This window comes from Vipera ursinii, assembly GCF_947247035.1.
Source record: "Vipera ursinii genome assembly, chromosome: Z".
Taxonomy (NCBI): domain Eukaryota; kingdom Metazoa; phylum Chordata; class Lepidosauria; order Squamata; family Viperidae; genus Vipera; species Vipera ursinii.
Window position 1 is genome coordinate 106203234 of NC_139517.1, and position 16945 is coordinate 106220178.

The following is a 16945-nucleotide window of genomic DNA, read 5'->3' on the forward strand; positions in this document are numbered from 1 at the left end:
ACTGAGATGGAGAGGAAGGCTGCGGATCGCTTCAGGGAAAGACAGAAGAGCGTCCCTTTTCGGCTCCTCTATAGTGCCAGTGAAGGCAACGAAACTCCTCACGACCTGCTCAACACTCGCATCGGCCATAGCTCTGTTGGGAAGCAGGTAAGCGACGCCAGCGGTGGAGTAGGCAGCTAGAGGCCCGCCTGCTCTTAGGGATTTTTCTGTTGCTCGGAGACGGGCTCTTGGGAGGCGCCGGCGCCGGCGGACTCTTCCAAAACGCGACTCCGCGCCTGATGCGCCGTGCATAGAAATTGCAGCACGCGGGGAGGGAATGTAGCCATCTATTCACCAGCGATCCGAGATCAGCCTCCCCCTCCCCCAAGCCAGGTGTTGTTGTTTGGATGAATTGAGACTGAACTGTCAAGCAACCTCTTCCCCCAGCTGCATCTTGAGGTTAGGAATACTAGAGTCTCCATGTATCTGGAGAGATGCATTTAATGGGGTTTTTTTTTATCACGATTGAACTTTGGAATTTCATGGCAGGGATACTATTGAGAAAGAATAAACCTTCAAATGAGAGAGTTGTTCAGCCTGAATGTATGTGTGTGAGAGAGAGAGCCTGTTTGTGTCTCTTGTGGAAATGTGACCATCTATACAGAAATATGCATTTTCAGCAAGATGGAGTTGGATTTGGCAGCAATATTCATTTGTTCTACCTAAAAGCAATCCTGGAAGACCTCTGGGTGCTCATTGAAAGCTTTCTCAAGTGCCTCTAATCAATGATTGGCAATGCCTTTGCTAACTTCCAGACAGGATGTTCTGTAAGAGCATTAAACTTATACAGAAATCTGTGTTTCTTTGAATTACAGAGGCATCCATGATCTCATTTTGAATATAAAATGCTTATGATTTCCTCTCATCTGGAATGTATTTGAGAGGCTTAGTTTTTAAGAGAGTTTAAAAGAAGATTTTGATACTTAGAAACCTATTTGAAACCAACTTTTTAATTTATTCAGTCTTCAGTCCTCTATACATTTAACTCAAGGAAGTATCCTTGAACTAAACACAATTTTTCTTTTAAATAGGCCCACATAATATTGTGTGGTTTTAAGTTTACAATTCTAAATACTTCTGAAAAATAATCAACTCCGCCGAATGACTATTTCATTCTAAGCTTACATAGGATTACACTGAAAGTTAAACTGAATGATTTTAGGATTGTGCAGATCTTAAAATCAAAGGGAAAGAGTGTCTCAGTGTGTGTGTGTGTGTGTGTGTGCACCCTGTACACAGTTGTACATTGTGACCCAAGGAAAAGAAGCAACTGCTCTAAGAAGGCTGCTATGTGAGAAATACTGTGAATATTGCACAGGCCTAGAATTTATAGTATCAAAGTTAGTCTAAAAAAGTAATTCAAGGTAGTTGTTTTTTGTTATAATTAGTTCAGATTTAGTTTGCAAGAGACAAGTGTACATGACATAAATCTATTTACAGGACTTATAGGCCCATCAGTGTTGCTTCTGATCAGAGTAGTTTATAAGCTCTTGTAAAATTAAATAAAATAAATCATGAGAACAAAGAGCAGAATGACACTTTGAAATGTGTCCTCTAACTCTAAATTAATGAAAAAGACTTTGAAGTAAAAATATTAGGACTTGTAATTCCTGTGCATTTGCAGATTTGGTATGTTGTCATCCAAGTCATTGTCAGTGCAGAGTGCAGGGCCCATAACTGAAACTTGAAGCAGTCCATTCCAGTTTGATGTGGAAGTATTGATGAGCATGTTCTGAGTAAGATTTTTGAACCAGAGGTAGATCTATCAAATAAAATTGCTATTCTTGCTAGTCAGGTTATTTTGACATACTTTGACAAATATTTTGCTGTACAGTAGTTAAGATATATAATTTCCACATAATTTCTCCAATTATTTTCATAATTCAGTAATTTAAGTTAATATTCACAACATAAGCTAGACAGCAGCATGTAATGGTAATGGTATGTGAGAAAGATCCTAAGACAGCGATGGCAAACCTTTTAGAGACCGAGTGCCCAAATTGCAACCCAAAACCCACTTATTTATCGCAAAGTGCCAGCATTGTGTATCAGCATTGTGGTGCTCTCAGGGGGGATGGGGGGCGTGGCCCACTGGATGGGAGTGGCTGCAGTGGTCACGGCAGACTGGGTGAGTATGGCTGGGGCCAGGGTGACAGGGGCCAGTCCCTCACCATCTCAGGGGCATCCCCAGGGGACCAACACCGCTTGCTCACTCACTTCCTGCCCTGTCACTTCCAAACGCCACGTGCTTACTACTCTGGCGAACTCTGCTGGGGCAACGGCATGCGTGCCCACAGAGAGGGCTCTGAGTGCCGCTCTGGCACATGTGCCATAGGTTTGCCACCAGTGTTCTAAGAAATGGGGCAAAGACATGTTGCCAGGGGAATGGCAGATAAGAGAGGATATAACCTACAGGGATTATATAATAAGTGGAGAAGGAAGCTGAGGAGGGAACCTCCTTAATTTCTCACACTGTAAAAGAGATCGCAGGAGACTTGCAAGATTCTGTCAGTGTAGCCTTACAGTAAAGTACAGTAGCTCCTCTAGTTCTATTTCCTCTTGGTTTATCTGCAAAGGCTGGCATCAATCTTGCAATCTCATAATCTTTTCTGAAAGGAGTTTCAGGAATGGCCTCTGATCCTCAAGGAATTCCACTATCTGCTGAAGATCCAATTGCTATGTTGTTACAAAGCCAGCAGCAAGTGAATGCACAGACGACCAATTTGCAGACTGCCATGATACAACTGCAACAGCTGGACAGAATTTGTCTCACCCTGTGGCAGTACAACAGATGATAGCTTAGCTAATATTTTTGTGTTCCCATGGGAGCTTGAACCTGGAGAGGTGACCAGAATCAAATCTGGATGTTCAGTGCTCAATATAAAATGTTTATGGCCAGTGGAGTTTCCCACATTGCACCAAAGAGACTTTTGTATTGAGTTGGCTGAAGGAGGCTGAAGCTATGTTATTTGTCCCCAATTATCTGGCTATTCCTCAGGCAGAAACTCTTTGTTTTTCAAGTTCTTTCTTACATACCATCACACAACTTTCAAAAAAAGCTAAACAGGTCAGGTCTAGTTTGTACCTGCATGGGAAAATGAGACCATATGCTAGATGGAAAAGTGAAAAAAAAATGGAGAAAGACAATGGTAGCTCACTCTCTCTCATTTCTATAATTCTCTTTCACTCTCACTCTCACATTCTTATGGCTGCCTTCTCACGTGAAAGTAAAACTTATTGTTGCCAAGAAAAGAATATGAACACCTCCATGTATTCATCTGGAGCCAAACCTGCTGACATGAACAAACCCAAAGATGACACAGTGAAACCCAGTCAAGTCCTGTTCTTTATTTGCTTACACCTACTGAATAGATTCTTACCAGACTAACGCTATAACCCTCTACCCTAATAGAGGTTAATCTCTCCAACCTTAGAGCTTCTGAGGTGTGACTACCCTGAACTTCCTCCTCCCTCCCCAGTCGAGCTTGGGACTGTACAGTTCTTTAATTTGAGATTCTTTCTGGAATGTACTACCTCCTCCTTGGGAAATTGCACTGCTCTTTTGGGAATTACCCCTCCCCCCTTCTCCAGGTGCACATTCCATTACATCAGCTTTCTGTAACCAGATGCGTTCTATGTAATTCCCAGAATTCTCAGGGATTATTTGTGTGAGATAAATTGTATTACAATTTACTATTGTAGTGTAATTTATAATGTACAATGTAACTTGTGTTAATGCAAATTAATCTGTATTCCCAACATCATAGAGAGTATAATACTGGGAAAGCATATCATATCATATTGGGAAAAACTGTTTTAAATAGCCCCTGATTAAGGTTAACCACAATTTATTACTCCAAGTCATGTGGCAAAGTTTAAATCAAAGTTCCCATCTCCTTCTTGACTATGTTCAGTAAAAAGAACAGGGAGAAACTCAGAAAGACAAGATGCATTTTGGCTTGCTCATATAATGCTAAATCAGGGTTTGGCAACTTCTTCTAACTCTTGAGTGACATTGTAAAAATTTTTTTGCTAACAATTACAAGATTGCTGACAACTTTCATGAGGCTAACAAAATTTCATGGAATTCCAATAATTAATACAAGGAGGTATCTGCAATTTCTAGGTATTCTGGTGCTGATCAGCATTTTATGTTATGGAAACTCATGATCCATGGGCACTCCTTGCAACCCTGTAATGTCAGTGAACAGTTATGATTCCTGCAGATTGTTGGTTGGAAATAATGACATAGGAGTCACCAGACATAATGCTGTGACTTTAATTCCTTTTTAAACTTTGACTTAAATACAACTTTAATTCCTTCCAGCAAGCACAAAATCCATCTCTTTTGAGATACCAGATTATATTTCTCTTTCCCTACTTTTTAAAGAAAACAGGGGAAAAATATAGCTCCTGAGCACAAAAGAACTACTTACCCTTAGTATAATTGAATTTGATACGTCACTAATGTAAAGCCCAAGTAAATGGATATCCTAAAATGGGTGTTGATATTTGCTCTTGCATTTACAGTGGATGTGCCTGGGGAGATATTTATGCAGTTCATATATTTATTAACCATTATACTGGTGACTACTGAAATCTTTATAATACTTGTAATGAAACAATTATGCCAGAAATATTAAGCTGACTTTAAAATGTAGTTTTAATGCATTTTTAAAAAGTCAGCAGAGTTGTTAGGACCTTCAGTTCTGCAGAAAGCTTAATCCAAAGGTCTTGGAATAAGTTAAGGAGAAAATTTGGCTTCAAGTAGCCTAAGACAAATCTGTACTACACCATCTCACTGGATCTGGATGCTTATGATGACTTCCTAATTCATAATTTTAGTGGGAATCTCACAGTGACAAATATAATGCACTCTCATTTTCCTGTAGCATGTGGCTATAGAAGGTAGGCTAGTTTTCTTTTTGTAGGACTGATGGGATATGAATGTCACTGGAGGACTGACAAATTTTAACGTGTGCATTATGTCACTTGCATATGACTTTGGAAAGGAAATGTGTGCCATGTTGCAATTCACATTTTATCATTTTCCCATCATCACTTTGTACTGGTCCCATATATACAAGGTGAAGAGGTGTCCATAAAATGGGGTCAAAAAATTTCACACTATTGTGTAGTGGGTCCGATGCAAGGAAGAGATGCCAGCTGGTGTGTGAGTTCAGCTCTTTATTGGAAGGGGGGTAGTGAACTGGGGAGGTAAGCTGCCAGCCAATGGGGTTGGCCCTAGGTTTCCCGCCGAAACTGGGTTTGTCGCCGAAACCGACAGGTAGGCAGGTGTCCTATGGGGCCGGGTGGACCGTCTGGGTGTGGTTTGGCCCTGGGCTTGGACAGCTGGTTCCTGGGGCCTCTGTGCTGGGGTGAACAGGACTGGGTTCAGGAGGCCCTCCTCCTCTGATTCCTGCTCTGTGTTGTTTCCGGTTGGACTGGCCTCCCCTGTGGTGTGGCTTTCCGGTTGGGCGTGTGTGGTGCACTTAGGGACTCTTCCTCTGAGCTGGTCGATGTGTCGCCTTATGTGCCTGTCCCCCTCCACTCCCACGATGTAGGAGAGGGGTCCAGTTTTCTCAATCACTGTCCCTGGAACCCATGGATGCCCTGCCCTGTAGTTCCTTGCCCAGACCAGGTCCCCCACATTGAGAACTCTGTGTGCTGGTGATGATGTCGATGATGATGATGATGCTGAAGATGGTTGTGACCTAACCGTCTCGGCTGCTACCCGGTCTGGGTGTAACCGGCCCAGCTTGGTGATGAGGCGCTGTCCCCATCGCAGTTCTGCTGGGCTCTTCCCGGTAGCAACACATGGTGTAGTGTGCTGGGCGAGTAGGAATTTCGCCAGTCTGTGGTGCCTTGCCGGTGGACGCTGGTCGCCTGGTTGCCGGACCTGGTTTCCTGGCATGCTTGGGTGGCCCCGCAGGCTGCTTCATGGGCTAGGATGGCGTCCTTGGCTTCTTGGAGCGAAACCTCCTCTCTCTCGAACAGGCGCTCTTGCAGCCGCCTGTCTCATAGGCCGCAGATCAGCTGGTCCCATAGCTGCTCTTCCAAGTTTGAGAACCTGCAGGCGACGGCGGCTTCTCGTAGGGTGGCGAGGAAATGGGCACCAGTCTCGTCGGGGCGCTGGTCCCTTTTCTCGAATTGCGATCGCGTGGCCACCTTGGAGCGTCGGGGCTTGAAGTGGGCGTTGAGTCTGGCCACGAGGTCCTAGTATGCGACGGTGTTGATGGCCTTTTGGGGGAACAGGTTCGTGGTGATCTCCAACAGCGCTGGCCCCCCGAGGCAAAGCAGGGCTGCCGCCTTCACCCCGTCCTCTGATATCTGGTTGAACCACAGGTACAGTTCAACGTGAGCCAGGTAACGGGTCCAGGTCTCGGGGTGGCGGGTGTCGAACCCGTGGGGTTGATCGGCTCTTGCCATGGCGGTGGTTGCGGTCTCAGTCACGGTGCGATGTGCGGTCTCGGTTGCGGATGCGGTGACCGGCATGGTCCGGTCAGCTGATCCGGTCGGCTGGCGGCCGTGGGGGGGAGAAGAAAGGAAAAATGCCTTCCCCTTCAGCTCGCGGAGCATTGCCCCAGTGACTTCAGCTCTTGGTCAGCAGCAATCCCACCTTCGTCGCCACTATCGTGTAGTGGGTCCGACGCAAGGAAGAGACGCCAGCCGGTGTGTGAGTTCAGCTCTTTATTGGAAGGGGGGTAGTGAACTGGGGAATGAGGGTTACCTGGCCTCCGTAAATACCTAGCCAGGTAAGCTGCCAGCCAATGGGGTTGGCCCTAGGTTTCCCGCCGAAACCGTTCAGGCCAACGCCCCCTAGTGGCTGTTGCTATGCAGGTGCCTGCATACATAACACACACAATGATCATTTAGGTGCTATTGAAGTGTCTTAGACTCTTGATAGAATCATTGTGGCCATCATCTTGACTTTTTTGATCATACCATGTGGATATCCCTAACAAGAAGATGAAAAACTTACCCTGGAGGAGTTGAAAATGAGCTTTTAAAAATTGCAAAAAAGCTGTGTTTCACCTGCACTTATTTTAGCCCTTATTTTATTCCAAACAAGTTGCTGAAAATTATTGTTTTGCTGCTGAGTTTTACTGTTGTGATCCTGCAGTCCTATAGATGCCATAAAAATCAGGTTGGGAGATTGTATAAACGTGTCTTAGATTATTTAGGAAAGCCTGCCATTTCTCAGACAAGTTTTTCAAGCATCATAAGTAAAAAAGGGAGGAGAAACCAATGGAAAACAAGACATTTTAAACCAGTTTATTCTCAGTTTAAATATTCAACCCTGTTTCCTCCGCAATTTATTCCATTTTTCTGTATTTAAAAAAATTGTTTTAGGGAAATTTTTGCTGTTTAAAATAATTTGATAATTCATCCAAAGAACATTAGTTACAATATTGGGCATACTTGTTGTTGTTGTTAGTTGCGAAGTCGTGTCCGACCCATCGCGACCCTATGGACAATGTTCCTCCAGGCCTTCCTGTCCTCTGCCATCTTCTGGAGTCCATCTAAGCTCACGCCTACTGCTTCAATGACTCCATCCAGCCACCTCATTCTCTGTCGTCCCCTTCTTCTCTTGCCCTCAATCTTTCCCAGCATTAGGCTCTTCTCCAGTGAGTCCTTCCTTCTCATTAGGTGGCCAAAGTACTTGAGTTTTAGCTTCAGGATCTGGCCTTCTAAAGAGCAGTCAGGGTTGATCTCCTCTAGGACTGACCGGTTTGATCGCCTTGCAGTCCAAGGGACTCGCAGGAGTCTTCTCCAGCACCATAGTTCAAAGGCTTCAATTCTTGGGCATACTAGACATATATATATAATAACTACGCATTGAAAAGCTATCTTACAATTTAATCAATACAATCATCATTCATTTTCTATAACTACAAGTATGCTTCCATTTGATTCCCTTAATTAATTTTGAAAAGAACATTGCAGTTGATGTTTTTCAAATGGGTTGGGGTTGCCTAGAGGAGGATCAAGGTGAAAAGCTGCAACAGGCTGATGCTTAGGCCTGAATGATCAAGAAATGCTCTATATTTAGTTGCTTGATATTTCCATTAGGAAACAGCAAATTTTTGTCAAGAAGCTGGGAGTAGAGCAGCATTTTTGCTGCAGAGATAGCAGATGGAAGAGATCATTCTCCAATTCCTTGGCACCATTTCAACTTTGTGTGATAGCTTTAAAGATGCAGGTGCAAATATTCACTTTACCTGTCAGAGAGAATGTCATGTATTAGCCAGTGCTTTGGGTGTGCATCTGTCTTCTTGACAATGTGCAAGCATTAAATGTTTAAAATTGATGGTCATATTCTACTATATGAAATAAGGTCCTTTCCCAGTTGAAGACCTTTTGACCAATTGCTTCTATGTTTTCTAATTACATTGCAGTTAAGTAAATGTAGCCCAGTGTTCTGAAGCAAATTGAATGTATGTGTTCTAACTAATATTGTGTCAGAAGATGTGAGATGGTGTTTTTTTTAGTTGCCTGTGTTTATAATATTAAGAATAATAATTCTTTAAAAATATTATAGTCTAATGTAGTGTAATGGTTAAGGGGTTGGATTAGGAGCAGAGACATTCAGGTTCTCGTCTACCATGGAAGTTCCTGGAGTATCTTTGGGAGCCATTCCATTCACTCTCAGTCCAACCCATCTCATAGGGTTATTGTTTCAAGGAAATATGGAAGGATGGTACTTCAATTTCCTGAGCAAAATGTAGGATATGAATCTAATACTTTATTAAGTGACAAATTATTTGGGTTTATATGGCCACCTATCTTGAAGCAATAACTCTGGGCATCCGGTTGAATACATCAATATAAATGACAAATAACAAAAAGCAAAAAAACTACCAGCAGCAAAGGAACTGAGGATAAACCTATCAACAGTGAGTTAACAACACCTCACGGGCCCATCTAATCTCCTGACCGTCATATCTGGGAGAACCACCATTCTTAAAACCTTTCCAGCAGAGAAAAGGCCACTAGAGATGGGGCGGAATCTAATTTCAGATGGTATGTTCTTCAAAAGAATAGGTGCCACATCAGAAAAGAAAAAAAAATTCAAATTGCTGCTTATGTGGAAATATAAAAGCAAATGGGTTCCCTATATTGTAAAATGAAATTTAACCTGAAAAAGGGTACATCGAATTGAGGGCAAGATATTTTAAAATCATAAAAAATCTTAAATAGAAAATAAATTGGGAGCTGTAACATTCTGGAAACTTTGGTGTGTTCTGTTTACCTTGTGAACAGTCATTTCTTTATAGTTCTTCATTAAAGATTTTTTAATGATTAAAAGTGTGCTAAAGAAAGATCAGATACATAGTTGGAATTTTGGTAAAGAATTAAGAGATAAATATCCCGAGAATTTAAAACTGTGTGATACAATTTGTTACTCTAATGGAAAAAGTTAATTATGTTTCATACATACTTGTTGGAAAAAGTTCATACATGTGACTGTAGACCTCATCTGTTAATAACAGCCAAATAATATTGCCTTGCTTCATCTCTATACAGGTAGTCCTCAACTTACAACAGTTCATTTAGTGACTGTTTGAAGTTACAATGGCACCGCAAAAAGAGACTTTTTTACGACTATTGCAGCATCCCCATAGCCATGTGATCAAAATTCAGACACTTGGCAACTGACTCATATTTACAACCGTTGCAATATTCCAGGTTCATGTGATTATGTTTTGCAACCTTCCGATAAGCAGAGTAAATGGGAAAGCCAGTCTCACTTAACAACTGTGTTACTAACATAACAACTGAAAGAATACACTTAAGTACTGTGACAAGAAAAGTCATAAAATGGGGCAAAATTCACCTAACAGCTGTCTCACTTAGCAACAGAAATTTTGGATTCAGTTGTGGTCATAAGTCGAGAACCATCTGTATTGTGAACCTTGAGATTGTAAGAAAAAAATTATTCTTTTATGGAAGCAAGTTTTCCTAACTTATTCAAACTCTTCTGACCTACTGTTGCTTTCTAGTAATGAATTCTAGCAAGGAGTAATGTATATTTCAAAGTGGTATATGCATCACCAACATTTTACTTTGAAATGGACCATCTGTTCATTTATGACTATATGTGCTATATTTCAACTTAAAACTCATTTCAGTTTAAAGTGAAGAACATGATAATTTTACACTCTACTTTAATCTTTCAGCAGAAGGCAGGTTTAAAGTCAGCAATCTGCTGGAGACTTTTTATTTAGGAAGGCATAGTAATTATAGTTGGATTCCAGAGATTTTTTTTAGTGGGAACTCTCTGCTTTTCTCATTTTCTCTTAGTTGACTATTTCTGCTTTTTGTCATGTTTTTATCAATTCCCTAAAGTCTAAAGATGAATATGGAAGGTCCCATAGTGAAATGGAAGTCTGATTTGTCTAGAACTTTTTGATCCATGTCTACATTTCAAAAATAATTATTCTGGAAGAACTGCAGGCAGTTTCCACTTAGGGCCAAAACAAAAATTCTGCATAAAACTATGTTATGCAGAATATGCATAACAATCAAGAAACATAGCTCCATCCAATTGACTCACAGTCCTTTCTCCAAAGCATACTTAATCCTTAAACCCGATGACGCTACTACAGCCAGCTCATGCAATGAAAGGCTCAGTCTGGCAAAATGATAATTTTATGGACCATTCGCTATGTGCAATAGTCATGGCACCTTTGTTTTTCTGATAAATGAAATAATAATTTAAAAATATAAAGTACACTTTGTCTAACTCCATGGATTCATTCACGTTTGGTTCTAGATAAGAGATGAAAATACCACTCTTTAAATTAATTAAAATCTTAGTATTATGTTAGTTTTAACACTGATTAAAATCTCAGTATTAATCATGTCAAGATTGAATGATCAGAGTTTGAACTTTCGGGCCATCATATTGACTTTACTGATGACATCCTATGGAGCCCTGTATGATAATATAATAAATGTATGATTTATTTTAATTTTCTCTGAGTCTCATGTGGCTATTTTGGAGTGGAAAATTAAGGAGCTGGCGATGTTTGCACTTGCAGCCTTTATGTCAGTGGCAACTGAATATCAAAGCAGCAAAGTCCAAATGAACAAAAATGCATGATTAAATCTGCTATGCAATAAAGGCAATTATTTATTAAATAAGTGGTAATTTTATATTGAAGACATGTTGAAAAAGGTTCAGGAATTATATGATCAAGAAGGATATTAGATTGGATTAAAAATAAGTAATGTGGTTTTGGCATTGATCTGTATGTTCTTCAGAGAATGAAAGGTGTTCTGACCAATGTATTTAAAAACATCTCCCTTCTGTCATGTTACAAAGGCTTTAGAGAGCCAGAAATGGTGTTCTTGTTTAAAATCAAATCCACTTATTTGCAAGCTTAATAAAATTCTTACCTAATGTAACCCTTTATCATGAAGTTAGTTTAGTGCAGGAAACTAGTTTCTTACATGTGGTGTCAATAAATTTGCAGACTAATTTTTATTAGCATAAGATTTCCTTCTTATATTATTTTAAAATAGTGTACATATTCACATACAAGTATTGTCACATCTATGGATCAAACTCCATATATTGTGAAGGAATAACAATGTCCAGATGTTTATTAGCTTGGCATTCCTTAAAATAACCCCATAGAATTACATAATCCATAAATTGTCACATTTTCTATATAATTTCAAATTCAATAAGGATGAACCAGTTTTCCCATCATAGCCTTCTTTGACTGCCTCCACAAATATTGAATTTCTTTCTAATGCTGGATATGATCTATGGATAGAACAAATAAAATGGAAAGGATACAGTAATACACATTGCAAGTATAGCAGAGCCTAGTGCAGGGCTAATTTATAATTTATAACGTGTCACAAAGGTACTGACCCTAAATTACTTCTCCACAATTTTGATATATAGAAAACAGGAGAGATAACCATCAATGACTTAGCAGTTGGTAGTGCAGTATGCAATATCTGTCTGTCTGTCTGTCTGTCTGTCTGTCTGTCTGTCTGTCTGTCTGTCTATCTATCTATCTATCTATCTATCTATCTATCTATCTATCTATCTATCCATCCATCCATCCATTTATTTACTTATCTCACTGGAGGTGACTCTGAGTGGCAGACAATAAATGGGTAAAACCACATATAAAAATACAGATATTAAAATATATAAAAATCACAATATTATAAAAAACAGATACAATGTAGAATATTCATATGTTACTCTTCTTCAGATCAGCATCAGTACTATAGTTATGGAGAACATGTTGGGGTTGGATGAAGACAATCAGGTCAGATAATGGGGGTCTCTGTAGTCATTGTAAAACTAATTAAAAATGTAAATATAAATGTCTTGCCAAGTTTTGACTTTATTGTATCTTAATTAAACTTCTCTCCTCACTTTAAAATCAATGTCATTGCTGTTGTCAGCCGTTCAGTTGCGTCCGATCCCTGGTCACACTATGGATCAGCACTCTCCATACCCTCCTGTCTCACACCGCCTCCTTCAGATCCACCACGGTCATCCTAGTGTTGTCCTTTATAGTGTCCAGCTAGTGGGTACTAGGGTGGTTGACTTTTCAAGTGAGTCAACTCTCACGAAATGACCAAAATATGACAGTCTCTGTTTGGCAATCTTGGCTTCAAGTGATATTTTTGGGGAAGTTCTTTGTTATTTTTGATGTCCATAGGAGTGTAATAGTTGCCTCCAGCGCCACAGTTCAAAGGTGACCATTCCAGTCCTAGCTGCCTTTTTCAGAGCAAGTTTTGCAGCCATAAGTACAATTGAAAAAAAATATTTTATTATCATATGCATTTGGTTACGAGGCTGATGTCTTTACTCTTCCAGACACATTACGGTTCTTTCAAGTGCTATACAACTTCTGATCTCAGGACTGCAGATGCCACTTTTTTGAGTTGATTTTAGATCCCAGGAAGATGAATTCCTTTACTGTTTTGTCAGTCTGCCTTCTGGCCTGTATGTTCTCTGCAGTTGTTGTTTTCTTTGTTTTGATGTTAAGCTGTGGTTAACATTTTTCACTTTCAAATTTGACTCTCTGTATTAGCCACTCCAGATTCTCCTTGCTTTCCGTGAGCAAAGTTGCACATTGGAGGTTGTTGATATTCCTACACCGATTTTAATCCCAATGCTAGATTCATCCAAATGGGCATTTCTCATAACAGTTTCTTTGTACATGTTGAATAGTATAGATGACAGGATGCAATCTTGCCAAGTGCTTTTCCAATTCCAAACCATTTTATGTCTCCATATTCCATTCTTACAATGGCTGCTTGATCAGAGTACAATGACTGAATGAGCTGGAAATGGTGTGTTGATATTTCCAGATCTTTGATGCAGTTCCAGAGCTTCTCATGGTTGAAGGCTTTTGTATGGTCAATGAAGCAGAGATCTTTCTGGTATTGGTATTTCCTTGCTTTTTCCATTACCCAATATGATCATGTGTTCCTTTCCAAAAATCTGATTTTACACCAGGTAGTTCCTGTTTGCAGTTGGATTCAAACATTGCTGGATTATTTTAAAAAGAATTTTACTCACATGTGGTATCAAGGCCACATTTGGTGGTTGTAACAATCTTTCATATCACTTTTCTTTGGTATTGGGATAAATGTTGACCTTTTCCATTCTTTTGCCATTTCTTTACTTGTTGGTGATGCAGTTCCTACCCATCAAGTCCTCTGACCACAATAGCCTTTCTTGGCATAAAGGGGTTTCTGGACTTTACATAAGTGAAATACTCTGCTGTATGACCTCCCATGACTGCTTTCACCTATTTCTTACATTCTTCAGCCAAGTACTTTATCTTTTCTTGCCTCTCTCTGCAACTTTGCATTTAGTCTTTGCATTTCTTCCTGTCTTCCTTGCATCACTAATGAGTTTTGCTTTCCTTCTCTTTTCTGCAGTCTCTATTGTAGCTGGAAAAATTGTATTTCAGGAAGAAGGCATCTCATCCATTCCATTATTCGTATTTGAAATGTTCAGATGGATAGATGTTTCATTTAGGACAGTAGACCTAATTACTGAAAACATTCCATGAAGAGTTCCTTTATTATTTTAGGTTTCCCATATACTTGTCCTTGCTGGCCATTGATTTCATATGGAGAAAAACATAACACTAACATGGAAGCTGGTTTTATAGAGCCCTAAAATAATCTTCTGTCCCTGGTGATCTCAGAGTCTTTAAAAGGCATTGTTGTGCAAAAGTACTTTAATATATGACCTTGAGTCTTTGCCTCTTCATTATAAAATTATATTTTTGGAAACTTAAAAAAAGACTGTTCATCTAAATTAGTTGACCTGAATTCTTATCTTTAAAACAAAAACAAATAAAACCCCCTTCAAGTAAAAGCACTACAGTATTTAGATTGACTGAATGCATGAATGTAAAGTTCAATATTAATGAAAGGAGGTTCTGTTTTTTATTAATAGAGCTGCTGTTTGCCATACAGTTGGACACACACATGGAATTGAAGAGTTCCATATGGCAGCCATCATTGTGTGTAGAGTCTTTGATGTATAGTGATTAACTATGTTTGGCTTGGTTTGCTTTTAATGTTGCCATATTTGCTGTGAAGATAAATTGTCTATGGTAACAGTCCCAAATTTGGTTAGATCAAGTGGTGAGTGGTTGCATACATAACAGTCACCATGTGATGACAGCCACTATCTGGAGTATTGGGAAATGACATTTGCATGGTGACTGTGACTTGCACACAAATCCCTTAATAATGACCAAACTTATAATTAAAAAACGTATTACAGTACAGTACCAGGTTTAAGCCATGGTTTGCCAGGGAATTGATTATTTTCAGAATTCAAGAATTATGTGGGAATGCTAGTTATGAAAAAAGAATTATACATGATTTGGGTTCTAGAAAATAACTGACCGAGCATGGAGCATGTTTTGAAGGAGGATGGGTATATTTGTCATAGGGTTTATTTTCTTATTTCTTTCATTCTTTTTCTCTCACCTACATTGTGCAATAGTAGAAGACTTGACATTTGTATGTGGGATGAATGGATATCATATGTCCTTTGTTACAGCAACAAATAACTGGTTTAAGGAGGTTGCTTCTGACTCGGCTAAAACCAGATTTCACACTACTTTGCTTCTGCCAATGTTGTGTAATAAGATTGTTTTGGTTATGACGAGCTTTGTTACTAAATGTGCTGAGATACAAACCTTGAAATTTTCCTAGAAGCCAGATGTATAAAATAGCTTGTATTTTAATTATTTTATTCTTGTAGTTACTGTTGTTTTGATATATTTGGACATGGATGGAAATAGATCAATGTCTGATTGTGTGATGGTTAATTTTCAGTTGTGTGGGTTGAAGATTTGGACAAACTCTATCACATATGAGTCTGCCAGAGGTGGGCTGGAAATCTAGACCTCAGAATTGATTAGTACATTCTTCAGCAATAGAATAGGCATTATTACCTTCATACGAAGAATTTTAATTATTAAAAATAATAAAAATACTGTACTTTATTTGCTAATTTTGGGTAAAATATTTTGGGGAATGCAAGGGTTTATTAAGTGATTCACTGTGGAATTATTCTAATTATTTAGATACATTTTAATTTAGTCTTTGACCTACTTTGGGACAGAGACTGCTTCAGATGTTCGGTGGATGACATGAATTGGGAAATTGAATCCTCTGCTGGATCTCTCTTATTAACAATATACCTGCTTGAAAGACACAATATTGTGGTGATGCCAGCCTTTCTGGAAGAATGGTTTCAGAAGATAAGTGTTAGGAGAACTATGTTTAACAACACAACCAAAGTTGTGTCACTATTCATGTTTTATGTTATGTTATATTATATTATAATAAATTGTTGGAGAAAATCAACTAGTGTAATGATTAAGATATTATTTATTCATTTATTTATTTTCCAAATTTATATAGCTTCCCATCTCACCAAAAGTGAATGTGGGCTGTGCACAACAATAAGATAAAAACAATGCATTTGCCTATATATATATATATATATATATATATATATATATATATATATATATATATATGTTTCAAATGTTAACTATTTAGATTACCTTGCTAGGCCCCAAACATGGGGCAAATCTTTATTTCCTGTTTTCAGCCTATCTTGAAGGCTATCAAACAGGCAGTAGTCACACCGGACAATTCATATATTTGTGTAAATTACTAACAAAGAATTAAAGGGAAACTGAAGATGCATTTCTGACTCCTTAGTCATCCTCAGTCAGCTATACCCTTCTGAGATTCGAACCTGGGCTGATTGCATACATAACACTGCCTTGTATGCAATCAGTCCAGGTTCGAATCTCAGAAGGGTATAGCTGACTGAGGACGACTAAGGAGTCAGAAATGCATCTTCAGTTTCCCTTTAATTCTTTGTTAGTAATTTACACAAATATATATATACATATACATATACATATACATATACATATACATATACATATACATATACATATACATATACATAGCCTTGGTGGAGCAGTGGGCTAATGCCTCCTTAAGTAACACCAGCTGCCTGCAATTAGTGCAGGTTCGCATCCCACCAGGCTCAAGGTTGACTCAGCCTTCCATCCTTCCGAGGTAGGTAAAATGAGGACCCAGATTGTTGGGGGCAATAAGCTGACTTTGTAATAATGCCGCTTGGGGGGGCCCAAAAGGCCTAATAAGCAGGCATATACATAGAATGAAGGCTACTGCTAAGCTTGAAAGCCGCCCTGAGTCTTCAGAGAAGGGCGGGATATAAATGGAATTAAAATAAAAATAAAAAATAAAAATACATATACATATACATATACATATACATATACATATACATATACATATACATATACATATACATACATACATACATACATACATACATACATATATACAT

General features: G+C 39.1%; 1 protein-coding gene across 1 annotated transcript in view; it reads left to right on the plus strand.

Annotated features, from left to right (window-relative positions):
- ADAM22 (ADAM metallopeptidase domain 22) overlaps positions 1–16945 on the plus strand; it is a 160809-nt gene continuing 143864 nt past the window's right edge. Inside the window, exon 1 of the mRNA XM_083376399.1 lies at positions 1–147. Coding sequence (XP_083232525.1) covers positions 7–147 — 141 coding nt within the window. The 5' untranslated portion in view covers positions 1–6. The remainder of the gene's footprint in view (positions 148–16945) is intronic.